The 15,001-nt window shown below is 52.7% G+C and overlaps 1 protein-coding gene across 2 annotated transcripts; it reads left to right on the top strand.

Annotated features, from left to right (window-relative positions):
- Positions 1-291: 291 nt before the first annotated feature.
- On the top strand, positions 292-4,825 carry CABP2 (calcium binding protein 2). 2 transcript variants are annotated; one of them, XM_522082.4, is made up of 7 exons: positions 292-453; positions 1,022-1,192; positions 1,756-1,786; positions 2,579-2,713; positions 3,577-3,686; positions 3,797-3,944; positions 4,573-4,825. In XM_522082.4, exons 1-7 carry the CDS (start codon positions 412-414, stop codon positions 4,596-4,598), a joined length of 663 nt encoding a protein of 220 aa, XP_522082.3. In that variant the 5' UTR covers positions 292-411; the 3' UTR covers positions 4,599-4,825. The 2 variants fall into 2 exon arrangements, with proteins under 2 accessions (XP_522082.3, XP_009421846.1); XM_009423571.3 differs by having other exon boundaries at positions 1,022-1,196.
- The last annotated feature ends 10,176 nt before the right edge of the window (positions 4,826-15,001 follow it).

Below are 15,001 nucleotides of genomic sequence, written 5' to 3'. Positions count from 1 at the left end.
TCCTCCTCCTGGGACCCAGGCCCTGCTTCTGAAGACATTAAATCTCCCCTGATTGGGAGAGATTAGAGGCAGGGGTTGGGGGAGGGTGCTGGAGAAGGGGCGTCTGGAAGACCCTCAGGAGGCAGTCTGGGGAGGCTATGCTCTCCAGGGGGCCTTGGGCCCAAGTGGCTCCCCTCAGCAGCAGAGACGCTCAAAGATAATCCCGGATTAGGACCCAAGCCCCGGGCCCAAGTCCCCCGCCTGCCCACCCCCCCCCGATCTTCCCCACAAAACCCCAGGAAAATCCCCAGCAGTACTCCCAGGCTCTCATCGGGAGCAGCTGGGGGCTGGCAGGAGTCCTCAGGCAGCAGCATCCACCGAGGCCCACCCGGGCCACCCCCGGGGTTCCAGGCCTGGCATGGTTCAAGGCCCATGGGGAACTGTGCCAAGCGGCCCTGGCGCCGGGGCCCTAAGGTAGGAGGGGTCAGGGGAGAAACCCAGGCCAGGAGGCTGGAATGGACCCTGAGGGTCAGATGGGATGGGCAGAGCCCTCCGAGGGCCAGGCGGGGTTGGGGGCTGCCCACTGCCCCAGGTGGAGATTTTTTTCCTGGAAGCCACAGCCTCTGGCCATCCTGATCTTGGCTCCCACCGACCTCTGGGTCTCCCCTGCCAGGCTTCAGGTCCCCCAGCTGCCCGTCCAGCTGCCCCATCCCAGCTGCAGGTCCCCGCTCTCTGCTAGCCAGCCTCCATCTAGGAGACAGAGCTGGGCACAAGGTCCCTCTCTGCCGCTGGCTTTCTCAGTGGCCTTGGCCAAGTCTCTTGCCTTTTCTGGTCCTCAGTTTGCCCAACAGAACAGTTAGAGGATTGACTCTTTCTGCCTAAAGAGTTCACGGGTGAGGGTCCTCTCTCTACCCCCCAGCCCCTTCCCTACTATCCCATGCCGGGCTCCAAAGACAGGAGCAGCTGGTGAGAGGAGTGGGGAGGGCTATCAGGCCCAGAGCTCAGCGGCCACTGCCCCAGCTCACGGCCGGCTCTGCTGCAGGACCCCTTGCAGTGGCTCGGCTCCCCACCAAGGGGCTCCTGCCCCAGCCCCAGCTCCAGCCCCAAGGAGCAGGGGGACCCCGGGCCAGGCATCCAGGGCTACTCGGTGCTCAACAGCCTGGTGGGGCCTGCCTGCATCTTCCTGCGGCCCAGCATTGCCGCCACCCAACTCGTATGTACGGCCACCTGCCCACCAGCCTGCCTGCCCTTGCCCCTCTCCCACCAGCTCACCTGCCCTTGCCCCTCGCACTCCAGCCCACCTACCCTTGCCCCTCGCTTTGCCTCTCCTGGAGCTAGGGGGAAGAGGATTGAGTGGGGACATCAGAGCAAAGGTACACAGATCTGGGGTGGGGGTGCAGAGAGGGGAGAGAGCAATGACTCTAGAAATGGAAGAGAGATCAACAGTGACATTGAGGCTGGCGGGACCAAGTCTGAGGTTCTGCCCAAACCCCAGATCCACCACCAGCAAAGGGAGCCCCCTGCCCCAGAAGAGGGTGATGGAGTAGGTGAGGACGGCCCAAGGAGTGACCTAGGCCAGAAGCAGGGAAGGGGGCACCCGGTTACCCAGGCCAGTGAGTAGGATGGGGTGGGAACCAGGGCCGAGCAATCAGACAGACACAGGCCCTGCGTGTGCGTGTTGGATTGTGGGGCTGGGTGGGGAGCCCCGGGAAGCAAGAAGGAAGGGCACAGTCATCAGTAGGAGCAGGGAATTCCTAACCCCTCTGTGCCCTTCAGGACCGGGAGCTGCGGCCCGAGGAGATTGAAGGTAAAGGGTTGGAGAAGGAACTGGTTCCCTGGAGGGGAGGTGGCATGGGGGGCATGGGGTGGGGACACAGGGTTGGGGGGGCATCGGGTGGGGGCCTCAGTGTTTCCAGGAGGAAGTGGGAGCAAGAAGGCTGCAGGGGACCAGTTTAGGGAAATGGGGACAAGACTGAGCAGGGAGGGGATGACAGACCCCCACCCAGCTGTCATTCCTTGGTCTCACTCACCAGGCAGGTGACAGGGCCCCTTTTATATTTGTTCATTCAGCTGACACTTCCTGGGTGCCCACTGTGTGCCTGGCCCTGGCTGAGCACTGGGAAACATGGCCAGCTAGACAGATATGGCCCGTGCCCTCTGGAGACCAACGTCAATTAGTCAGCTGCAAGTACAAATGGTGCATGTGCTCTCCAGGAAAGGGACAAATGGGCCGGGGGAGGCCACATGTAGAGGGATGGCTTCCTTTAGTAGGTGACATAGGACCAAAGAGGAAGGGGAAGAGTGAGGAAATCTCCAAGAGGTCAGAATTTGTTTCCCCCACTTTCTTTCTTTCTTCCTTTTTGAAAAATTTCACTGCTGTATCCCCAGTGCCTAGAGCAGAGCTTGGCACATAGTAGATGCTCCTCAAATATTTGCTGAAAGAACAAATAACAGGAACAGCACGTGCAAAGGCCCCGAGGCAGCAAAGAGAATCTGATGTTCAGAAGGAGGGATGATTGGACCAAGGGAGAAGGGTAGGCGGGTCCAGGCCAGGATCAGGGGGATGTGGGGGAAGGACTGACCCCACCCTGCCTGGCAGAGCTGCAGGTCGCCTTCCAGGAGTTTGACCGAGACCGGGACGGCTACATTGGCTGCCGGGAGCTGGGTGCCTGCATGCGGACCCTGGGCTACATGCCCACCGAGATGGAGCTCATCGAGATCTCACAACAAATCAGTATGTGCCTCGGACCCGTCCCCATCCCCAGTCCTCCAGATGCCCCCGCTGGGCCCATGAAGCCAAGCAGTCCAGGTACACAGGTGACTGCACAGGCTGTCCCCAGAGCCCATGACCTTGGTCATTCTCAAGGCAAGCTCTCTGCCTCTGGAGAATCTCACCAGCTTCTAGGAGGTGGGCACAGCAAGGACTGTGATCCTCATTCTGCAAATGAGGCAACTGAATGGTTAAGTGACTTGTCTAAGGTCACACAGCAAGTTCCTTGGAGCCAGGACTTGAACCCAACCGAAGTGTTCAGGAAAATTAAGGAAAGTTCCAAGAAGTTTTTTGGTTTTTTTGTTTGTTTGTTTTTTGTTTTTTGTTTTTTTTTAGATGGGGTCTTTTTCTGTCACCCAGGAGTGACAATGGCGCTATCTCGGCTCACTGCAACATCCGCCTCCTGGGTTCAAGCAATTCTCCTGCCTCAGCCTCCTGAGTAGCTGGGATTACAGGCACCTGCCACCATGCCCAGCTAATTTTTGTATTTTTAGTGGAGACGGGGTTTCACCATGTTAGTCAGGCTGGTCTCGAACTCCTGACCTCAGGTGATCCACCCGCCTCAGCCTCCCAAAGTGCTGGCATTACAGGCGTGAACCACCGTGCCCGGCCCAAGAAGTTTTGAGAGTGGTTTTCCTTTCACTTTTGGCCAAATCTGTGCCTTGTTTGGAGGGCGATTCCCATTGGGAAATACAGATGACCCAGGCTTCTGGCGCAGAGGGAGGAAAGGATCCATTCACGAAGGGAAGGCAGAGGGCAGAGGAGGGAGGGCCAGGGAGGGGCAGGGGTCTCTGATGCCCTGGGTCTGTAATGGACGGGACCCCCAGGTGGCGGAAAGGTGGACTTTGAAGACTTCGTGGAGCTGATGGGCCCCAAGCTGCTGGCAGAGACAGCAGACATGATCGGTGTCCGGGAGCTACGGGACGCCTTCCGGGAGGTGCGGCCACTGGGGCTGAGGGCGGGCGGGGCTGCGTGTCTGCCGTGAGTGAGGGGCTGCGCGTGTGAATGACTGTCAGTGACCAGACGCCACAACCAACGCCGCCACAGTTCGACACCAATGGGGACGGCCGCATCAGCGTGGGCGAGCTCCGGGCGGCCCTCAAGGCCCTGCTGGGGGAGCGCCTCAGCCAGCGGGAGGTGGACGAGATCCTCCAGGACGTGGACCTCAATGGGGACGGTCTGGTCGACTTCGAAGGTACCCCCTGCCGCACGTAGCAACTCACGCCCTGGAAGGGTCCTAGCAGATAAGAAACCGCACAGCAAGAGTCACCACTGGGCACCAGACCCTGTGCCACGCACTCCCATGTCCTCTCCTAGTTAATTACCATGGAGAATCCGAGAGGAAGGAATTGTTATCCCCATAGGCAAGAGAAGAAAGTCCATTCTCAGGAAAGCCTAGGCACTTAGCAAAAAAGCAAGTAGATGGAGTCAAGATTTGAATCTGGGCAGCCTGATCCAGAACCCAGCTCTTCCTCTATGCTGCATTCCCATAAAGGCGTAAAATGATTAAATAATAATAGAAGCCAAGGAAAATTACTATGTGGAAATGTATTCCCATAAGTAGGCCTCAAAGTTGCTCCTGAGCTTCCTAGCTGTCAAAGCAAAAAGGAAAACAAGTTCCATTACAAGGGTTTGTTTGTTTTTCCCCCATAAGACAAAGCCTCCTCTTCCCGGCTCTGAGGCCTATTCCCTATCAGATCCAGAGGATGCCCTTGAAGACCCTCCCCTCAACCACACTCCCACCCGCCCCAAGGCCTGCAGATGATCCTCACTCCTAGCGCAGTCCAGAGAACAGACCCAAAACCTTGGCTTCGTCCTGGCAGAGTTTGTGCGAATGATGTCTCGGTGAGCCTGTACAGAAGCTGGAGGCAGCATAAAGGACTCAAGGACCACAGCCTCTGCCCACCAGCATGTTCCTTGAAGCCCATCGCCTCCAGCGGGGACCCTCCTTTCCTCCCCATCCCACCTGTGTGCAGTGCCCTTGCCTGCCTTCACCCCCACCACCGCTTCTCCAATAAAGCCGCCTGGCCTTGTCTCTGTCTCTCTGACAATAAAATATCTCCAAGCCTGGGGAGATGGCTTTTGCCTCTCACTTGCTTATCCTGGAGGCTCCAGTATTTGGCCCCCAAAACCAAGTACTGGGGCTGTCCCCTTGGATCACAAGCCCCTTCCATTGTGAGCTCCAGGGAGATGGGGACCCTCTCTTATTCCTCTCTGGATCCTGGACCCAGCCCAGAGCAAGTGTCAGGAAACATCCCTAGCGAGTAAACAAAGCCTTCTTGTCCCAAGCTCAGGCGTGTGTTGGCCTCCACAGTTCCTGCCGTGTATCCTGAGAACAGCTCCTGCTACCTGCATGATTACATTCGAGCGTGGAGCAAGTACTACAAGAAGACCTTTCCCAAGCTTGGTCTCACTTTTCCTGCAGTAGCCTTGGAGGCACACTGCTCAGAGCTCACTTCAAGTACATGCAGTTCAACTTAGAGAAGTGCGTGAGTTAGCAGAAGGGCTCAGCCACTGGCCCCTTCAGGAGACACCTCAGCTTTTGGGCTGACACCTCACTCATCCAGGGAGCCCCCAGCCACTAACTGAGCACAGCATGGGGAACCAGGACCTGGACATTTCTGCCTAATGCAAGGCTCCTCTAATGAGCAGTCTTTGCTCTGAGCTCCCCTTTGGGGCAGCCAAGGCAGACAGATCTGCGTGGAGTCAGAGGCTCGCCTACCCAGTCCTGCTTCCTCCCCCTTTACCTTCCACCCTCCCTAACTCCATCTCAGCATCTTCCTCCTGGAGGACCCCGGACACTCAAAGCATATCCCAGTCTTCAGGGCCCCATTTTCCAGACTGAAGAAATTGACAGGCTGAGTGCCCTCATCCTTTCCTGCTGCTTTAACAAAATACCTTAGACTGGTATTTTATAAACAGCATGAATTTATTGCTCACAGTTATGGAGGCTGGGAAGTCCAGGGTCAAGGTGCAGGCAGTTGGGTGTCTGGAGAGGGCCAGGTCTCTGCTTCCAAGATGGTGCCTTGAGCTGCTTCCTCCAGAGGGTGCCTCACATAGCAGAAAGGCAGGAAGCACATGAGGGCCTGGCTACTCCCCCCACCCCACCGCCACCCCCAGCCCTTTTATAAGGCACTAATCCCATCCATAAGGGCAGAGCCCTCATGGCCTGATCGTCTTCTAAAGGCCCACCCCTTACCGTTGCTGCACTGGGGATTGAGTTTCAACATGCATTTTGGAGGGGACATGAACATCAGAGCCACAGCACGCGGGCCGGGTGCAGTGGCTCATGCATGCAACCCCAGCACTTTGAGGCCAGGAATTTGAGACCAGCCTGGGCAACATAGCGAGACCCTATCTCTACAAAAATAAAGCAAAAATTAGCCAGGTGTGGTGGTGCATACCTGTAGTCCCAGCTACTTGGGAGGCTGAGGTGGGAGGATCACGGGAATCCAGGAGGTCAAGGCTGCAGTGAACTATATGATTGCACCACTGCACTCTAGCCTGGGCAACAGAACAAAACCCTGTCTCTAAAAAACACTTTTTTAACTAAAAATAATAATAACATAAACAATAGCACCAAGTCAAAGTGACCTGCTAGAGACTACGTGGCCTCACTGCCCTCTATCCCCACATGCGGCTAGGCTATTCTTCCTAAAATGCCACTTGCATTTTGTCACACCCCTGTTCAGGACCTCGCCATGACTTTCCATTACCCCCAGGTTAATCCAGGGCCTTTGCCTGCACAGAGGTTCCAGGAGAACACGGGAGTGGCATAAAGCCACACACAATCAGGATGAAGGGTGGTGGGACTTGCACCCAGGCCCAGGGACTCTGAAACTACAGTGCCAACTAGGGAGGGTGCCTCGGAGTCAGGACCGGCCCAGGCCAGATCTTGGCCTCTTCTAGCTATGCCGCAAGCCTCATCTGCAGCTCCTGCCTGCTGGGAGTGAACGACCCCTGACCTTCCTCATCACGAAGGGGTGAGAGTGCCCAGTGCCTGTGCCTGGTCCTCACATGGCGCCTGCCAACAAGATGGCCCTGGGACAAAGCAGGCAGGCGGCCTGGGGATGTGCGCTGCGCATTCTGGAGACTAGATGCCGAGGTGCTGGAGCTGGCTGCAGTGGCCTCAGCACCACTCTCCTGGCAGATCTCAATTAATCCTTAATCCTCAATTAGGTAATCACCTCTGCCAATCTGGCAGGACTAGGGATGTGGATAAGTTGCCCCAGCCTCAGTGGCTTCTCTGGGAGCCAGGATCCACACTCCCACCCTTCCTTCCACCACCCTCACGGCTGGTACAGATGGTATTGCTGCCTGAGAAGATGCCTGTCCCTGCTGCAGGGGCTGAGGGGTAGTGATGGCCATGAGGAAAAGGGAAATCAGAACCCTACTCAGGGTCAGCCTCCCACCACCTCCCCAGACCTCAGCCTGGCAGGCTCTGCGGCTAGAGAACTGGGAGTGGCTGTGGGGTGGTCTGAATCAGGGCAGTGTGTCTGCTGGCAAAAGAAGTGCTCCCAGCTCCCCCAAATCTCACACACACTTCCCAACAGATAGCAACTGGAGCAGGGGATCCCTTAAGCCTGTGAGACCGAGGCTGCAGTAGGCTGGGGAAGGAACTGGAAGGAACCCAGTAGGCAGGGTTGAAACTATGGCGAGTCTAAAACCCCTGGCCCCGCTACAGGGGGCACCTGCTGCCCAACTCCTCCGACTCTTGCCAGAGCAGCCCCAAGCTATAAGATCTTCTGATTTAGGCCGGGTGCAGTGGCTCATGGCTGTAATCCCAGCACTTTGGGAGGCCGAGGCGGGTGGATCACCTGAAGTCAGGATTTCGAGATCAGCCTGGCCAATATGGTGAAACCCCGACTCCACCAAAAATACAAACATTAGCCAGGCGTGGTGACAGGCTCCTGTAATCTCAGCTACTCGGGAGACTGAGACAGGAGAATTGCTTGAACTCGGGACACAGAGGTTTCAGTGAGCCAAGATTGTGTCAGTGAGCCAAGATTGTGTCACTGAACTCCAGCCTGGGCAACAGAGTGAGACTCCATCTCAAAATAAACAAACAAACAAACAAACAAAAGACCTGTAGGTTTACAGAATGACTGTGAAGATAGCACAGGGGGTTTCCCAATACCCCACGCCCAGATTCCCCTATATATCAGTCAGGGTTCTCCAGAGAAACAGAACAATAGGATATCTCGGTAGATGATTGATGATTGATAGATAGATAGATAGATAGATAGATAGATCCATAGGGAGTCTTTCAATTGGCTTTGTGTCCCCATCATTGTGTATGTTTGTTTATTTTTAGCACTTTTTATGCTTTGGCACTACAAGCTGCTCCAGGATCATCTTGTATATTTCCTGCCCCAGTCCTACAATCAGTCATTTCTCCAAAGAGCCCTGGTTCATTTTATTGGAGAATGGTATTAGACACCAAGATCTGGGGCGGGGCATGGTGCCTAATGCCTGTAATTCCTATACTTTGAGACGCCAAGGTGGGAGGATCACTTGAGTCCAGGAGTTCAAGACCAGCCTGGGCAACATAGTGAGACCCCATCTCTACAAAAAAATTTTAAAAATTAGCCAGGTGTAGTAGTGTGCGCCTGTAGTTCCAGCTACTTGGAAGGCTGAAGTGGGAAGATCACTTGTCCCTGGGTGTTCAAGGCTTCAGTGAACTAGGATAGCACCCAGTTCACCACACTGCAGCCTGGGCAACAGAGCAAAGCCCTGTCTCTCTAAAAAAACAAAAAAGTGGGGGCAGGGCCCGGGCACAGTGGCTCACACCTGTAATCCCAGGACTTTGGGAGGCCAAGGCAGGCAAATCATTTGAGGTCAGGAGTTCAAGACCAGCCTGACCAACGTGGTGAAATCCCACCTCTACTAAAAATACAAAAAGAATCCCGGCGTGGTGGCGGGTGCCTATAATCCCAGCTATGCAGGAGGCACCATGCCCCGCCCCAGAGCAGGAGAATGGCTTGAACCTGGGGGCAGAGGTTGCAGTAAGCTGAAATCCCACCACTGCATTCCAGCCTGGGTGACAGAGAGAGACTTCATCTCAAAAAAAAAAGAAAAAAGAAAAAAGAAAAGAAAAGGAAAAGAAACCAAGATCTGGGTGCTTGTTGCTAGTGGGTGTGGCAGGGAGGGGAAATTGTTTCCAGGCCTTCTCTGCTGATAACATGAGGAGATACGTGTGTGTGCATGCTATTCTGTGTATACAGACATTTATAAATATTCCTGTATGTAAGCAACTGAATCTCTATTAAGCTGTACATGAGTTCATCCTGATGCTTCCAACTCCAGCCCATTACCACATGGATCATTCTAGCCACCCCACTTGCTTATCTGTAACTTCTCATTCCAACAGTGACCCCCATCATCCATCCTCTGTTTACTTAATTGTTCAGTTCCGCTACATGTGGAGTGATTTTGGAACTGTTAACCCATATTCCTGTGGGGCACAACTTTCTCAACGAGTGCGGTGCTTATGTGCAGTTCCTTTTGCCTTTAGTCTTACAGACTCCCTCATTTCTAGGTCAGCACCTTATTCCCCCAGCCCCTACAGTGAGGTTGTTGCACACATTTGTAATATAGCTAGTTTCTTTGGTTGCATTCTGCATTCCATCCTGGGATCCGCTGACCTCCAAGATGAATTTTTTTACATTTGCATACATTAAAGTTTACTCAGCCGGGCACCGTGGCTCACGCCTGTAATCTACTTTGGGAGGCCAAGGAAGGAGGATGGCATGATCCCAGGAGTTGGATGCAGCAGTGAGCCATGATCACACTACCGCACTCCAGCCTGGGCAAAGAGCAAGACCCTGAATAAAAAATAAAAAATAAAAACACAGAAAGTTGGTCAGGAGTGTTGGCTCATGCCTGTAATCCCAGCACTTTGGAAGGCCAAGGTGGGTGAATCACCTGAGGTCAGGAGTTCGAGACCAGCCTGGCCAACATGGTGAAACCCCATCTCTATTAAAAATACAAAAATTAGCTGGGCATGGTGGCGTGCAGTTGTAGTTCCAGCTACTGGGGAGGCGGAGGCAGGAGAATCGCTTGAACCCGAGTGGCAGAAGTTGCAGTGAGCTGAGATTGTGCCACTGCACTCCTGCCTGGGTGACAGAGTGAGACTCCGTCTCAAAAAAAAACAAAAACAAAAACAAAAAGTTTCCTCATACAGAAGAGTTTCACTCCCCTATGCCTCACCTATTCAGTTTCACTCCCTCTACCCCAGGCCCCAGCAATCACAGTTCAACTTCTGTATAGTTTTCCCTTTTCCAGAATGTCACAGAATTGGAATCATACAGTATGTGGCTTTTTCAGACTGGCTTCTTTCACTTAGCAAAATGCATTTAAGATTTATTGATGTCTTTTCATGGCTAGATAGGCAATTTCCTTCATTGCCCAATAATATTCCATTGTATGGATATGTCAGTTTGTTTAACCATTCACCTACTTTTTTTTTTTTGAGATGGCGTCTCACTTTGTCACCCGGGCTGGAGTGCAATGGTGTGATCTCAGCTGACTGCAACCTCTGCCTCCCGGGTTCAAGTGATTCTCCTGCCTCAGCCTCCCCAGTAGCTGGGATTACAGGCAACCGCCATCATGGCTGGCTAATTTTTGTATTTTTAGTACAGAAGGGGCTTCTCCATGTTGGTCAGGCTGGTCTTGAACTCCTGACCTTAGGTGATCCACCTGCCTCGACCTCCCAAAGTACTGGGATTCCAGGCATGAGCCACCATGCCCAGCACATTCACCTATTAAAGGGCATCTCGTTGCTTCCAGTTTTGGAGATTATAAAACTGCTATAAATATTCACATGCACGTGTTTTTGTGTGCTCATACATTTTCAAATCAGTTGGGTCAACACCCAGGAACACAACTGCTGGATCACAGAGTAAGTCTATGTTTAGTTTTGGAAGAAGCCACCAAACCATCTTCCAAAATGGCTGTACCATTCTACATCCCTACCAACAGTAAATGTGAGTCGCTGCTGCTCCACACCCTTGCCAGCAACTGACGTTGTCAGGTTTTGGATTTTAGCCATTCTAACAAGAATGTAGTAGTATCATCTTGTTCATCCATTCATTTTTTTTTTTTTTTTTTGAGACAGAGTCTCACTGTGTCACCCAGGCTGGAGTGCAATGGCACAATCTCAGCTCACTGCAAGCTCCGCCTCCCAGATTCAAGAGATTCTCCTGCCTCAGCCTCCCAAGTAGCTGGGACTATGGGCACGTGTCACCATGCCTGGCTAATATTTTTGTATTTTTAGTAGAGACGGGGTTTCACCATGTTAGCCAGGATGGTCTCGATCTCCTGACCTCGTGATCTGCCCGCCTCAGCCTCCCAAAGTGCTAGGATTACATGCGTGAGCCACCGCGCAAAGTTGAAAGGATTGTACAGAAATACAATGCTGCTCACTAAGATGAAGTTTTAATTCACTGGGCAAGCCAACGAGAGCCCATCTATGGGCTGAATTTAGCAATGGTTAAAGGCTCCAAAATCCAGGGGATGAGCTGTGGGTCTGAGGGCTGAGACCAGAGGGGAGCCCCTAAAGCGTTGTACCAAGGAAGCTGTGCTATCTTCCCCCAAGGTAGACGGAGTCCTCTCTCTAAGATAGGCCACAGTTGTCACCACCCACCTCCCTCACGGAACTCTGTGCCCCTCCTGCCATAGCCCACTGCTCCAAGGAGGAGGGACATCTGAACCTGCTGTAGGGCCAAGCCAGTGGCTCCTGCCTGTAATCCCAGCACTTTGGGAGGCTGAGGCAGGAGGATTGCTTGAGCCCAGGAGGTCAAGACTGCAGTGAGCCATGTTTGCACCACTGCGCTCAAGCCTGGGTGACAGGGTAAGACCCTGTCTCAAAAATAAATAAATAAATATAAATGAATGAATTCAAGGTTCAACCCCTCAGGCACCTCCCAAGCAAACCCCTTCCCCCAAACATGGGTGTTATGGACTAAATGTTTGTGTCTCTCCAAAATTCATATGCTGAAGCCTAACTCCCAGTGTGGCTGTGTTTGGAGATGGACCGCTAAGGAAGTAATTAAGGTTAAATGAGGCCATAAGGGTAGGGCTCTGATTTGATAGGACTAGTGTCCTTTTTTGTTTTTTTACTTTTTTATTTTTTTAAGACAGGGTCTTGCTCTGTTGCCCAGGCTGGAGTGCAGTTGCATGCTCACGGCTCACTGCAGCCTCAACCTCCTGGGCTCAAGCAATCCTCCCACCTCAGCCTCCCAAGTAGCTGGGACCAAAGGCACATGCCACCATGCCAGGCTACTTTTTGTAGAGACAGAGTCTCACTATGTTGCCCAGGCTGGTCTTGAACTCCTGGGCTGAAGCAGTGCTCCCGCCTCAGCTTCCCAGTGTGCTGGGATTACAGGAGTGAGCCACCGAGCCTGGCCCTTCTTTTGTTTTTTAGATGTCGGGTCTCACTGTGTTGCCCAGGCTGGACTCAAACTTCTGGGCTCAATCAAGTCTTCCATGTGAGCTCCCAAGTAGCTGAGATTACAGCCTTGCACCTCCCTGCCCAGCTTCCAGGATTAACGTACTTATAAGAAGAGACACCAGAAAGCTTGTTCTTTCTCTCTGCACCAAGGAGCACATATGAAGACGTGGCCAGAAGGTGGCTATTTACAAGCCAGGAAGGGAGCCCTCACCAGAAACCAACCGTGCTAGCATCCTGATCTCAAACTTGCAGCCTCCAGAACCATGAGAAAATAAATTTTAGTTGTTTAAGCCACCCAGTCTATGGTATTTTATTTTGTTTGTGGAATTAGGCCAGTGGCTATTGCCTGTAATCCCAGCACTTTGAGAGGCTGAGGCAAGAGGATTGTTTGAGCCCAGGAGGTCAAGGCTGCAGTAACTAATAGAATGGGCAGTGGAGAAAGTAGGAAGGTCTAAGGTGTGGAAGTGTCAGAGGCGTTTGAACCAGAGCAACTCCATCTTGAATAGGAGCTGGGTAAAATGAGGCTGAGACCTACTGGGCTGCATTCCCAGATGGTTAAGGCATTCTAAGTCACAGGATGAGATCGGAGGTCAGCACAAGACACAGGTCATAAATACCCTGCTGATAAAACAGGTTGCAGTAAAGAGGCCAGCTAAAACCCACCAAAACCAAGATGGTGATGAGAGTGACCTCTGGTTGTCCTCACTGCTACACTCCCATCTGTAAACTGATGCCATGGCAATGTCAGGCAGTTACCCTATATGGTCTAAAAAGGGGAGGCATGAATAATCCACCCCTTGTTTAGTATATCATCAAGAAATAACCAGAAAAATGAGCAACCAGTAGCCCTTGGGGCTGCTCTGTCCGTAGCCATTCTTTTATTCCTTTACTTTCTTAAAAACTTGCTTTCACTTTACTCTGTGGACTCACCCTAAATTATTTCTTGTGCAAGATCCAAGAACCCTCTGGTGGGATATGGATCCAGACCCCTTTCCTGTAACAGAAGGAGTTGGGGCTTGGTGGTTTCCAAAGGAGGTATAACCCTCAGTGGCTCCTCTTCACCTACTATCCACAGTAGATTTCTCTGAAGCGCACCCTCAGTGCCACCGGTAGGAGCAGAAGACCTTGGGTGACCTGATCAACACCTTTTCTTTTTAACAGTAGTTGAGTCTGAATATGTATTAGAAAACTATAAATACTGAGCACATGATTAAATGGACATTATGCCTTTTCCTATTTAAGATTTTGTAAAAGTGAATTAATTACAAGGAAATGTTAAATAGATGGCAAAACTGATGGAGTTTTCCTAATGGCTGGAGTTAGGGAAGCACTGGACTCCATGGTCAACTCAGCTTCCTTACATCCACGTCACCTAAGGTCCCCTTCCTGACCCTGTGGTTATTTCCACGGCTCCACCTCCACTTCCCAGTGAACTCTCCAGCAGAAAAAAAAAGGAAAAAAAAAAAAAAAGGCTGGTTCTCAAACACATGTTGTGCTCTCCCATTTCCCAAGATTTTGCACATGCCAGTCCCTCTACCTGGAGTGTCCCCTCGGTCTCCGCTTCCACCCCCACCTACTCAAATGCCACCTAGTCTGTAGAGATTTCTGTGATGCCACCCGGCGGGCCCTTCCTCTAAGTTCCAATGCACCCTGTCCCGTTATCCCTTGTGGCCACTGACTTACTGCAATGTAAAGAAGACGTTGCTTCCCTGTCTCAGAGTATAAGGCCTCCTTGAGTACAGAGGCCATGGCCTGTTCATTTCTGTAACCTCGGCGTTCAGCACAAGGCATGGGACGGAGGAGGGAGTCAGAACATGGTTTTTGTGTGTTTTTTTGGGAGGGGGGGGTTTGAGACCGAGTCTTGCCCTGTCGCTCAGGCTGGAGTGCAATGGCACTATCTCGGCTCACTGCAACCTCTGTTCAAACGATTCTCCTGCCTCAGCCTCCCAAGTAGCTGGGATTACAGGCGCCTGCCACCACACCCAGCTAATTTTTGTATTTTTAGTAGAGATGGGGGTTTCACCATGTTGGCCAGGCTAGTCTCGAACTCCTGACCTTGTGATCCGCCCGCCTCGGCCTCCCAAAGTGCTGGGATTACAGGCGTGAGCCACCGCGCTCAGCCAGAACATGCTTGTTGGATGAATGAATGAATGAATGAATGACTGTCCTAGAGATGAAGATCTACAAAGCTGGGAGCATGAAGATACACAAGGCCAGAGAAGTTTGAGTTTGGAGAAGGAGCCTGGGAGAAAGGGTTAGGGAGTGGAGGAGGGTCTGAGGTCTAACTCTGTGGGGAGTGAGACTTGAGGGGAGGGGTCTGAGTGGTGGAGTGGAAAGGTATGGGGGCCCTGTGGGACAGGAAGGCGGAGAATGAAACAACAAGCACTTTATGACTATTCATTTAATCCACACAACCCAATGAGATCGTCATTTTCCCCATTTTACGGATGGGGAAACTGAGGCATACTGAGGTGAGAAACTTGCCTGGGGGAAATCGCTAGTGGGGGTGGTGCTGAGATTTGAACCCAGGCGGTTGGCTCCAGTCGGTGCTCTTGACCAGTTTGGTCCGGGGCCCGGCACGCAAGTAATCCCGAAGGTTTGCCCTACGGCCACTGTCACTAACTGAGGCAGCAGCGCGGGGCCTTGGGGGTGCGGGTAAAGGGGTCTTTAAGGTCGCCCTTAGACCTGAGGACGAGCCAAGCCGCAGGAAGAACGGTACGTGGCGGCATCCATGAGGGGCCTGTTGCCATGGGAACAAACGCAGGCCTCGGGCGAGCGCATGCGCAGATCGGGGAGCGGGT

The sequence above is a fragment of the Pan troglodytes genome, chromosome 9, assembly GCF_028858775.2.
Source record: "Pan troglodytes isolate AG18354 chromosome 9, NHGRI_mPanTro3-v2.0_pri, whole genome shotgun sequence".
NCBI classification, from domain to species: Eukaryota; Metazoa; Chordata; class Mammalia; order Primates; family Hominidae; genus Pan; species Pan troglodytes.
The sequence above is the reverse complement of the archived record's forward strand: the minus strand, read 5'-3'. Positions and strand labels throughout refer to the sequence as shown.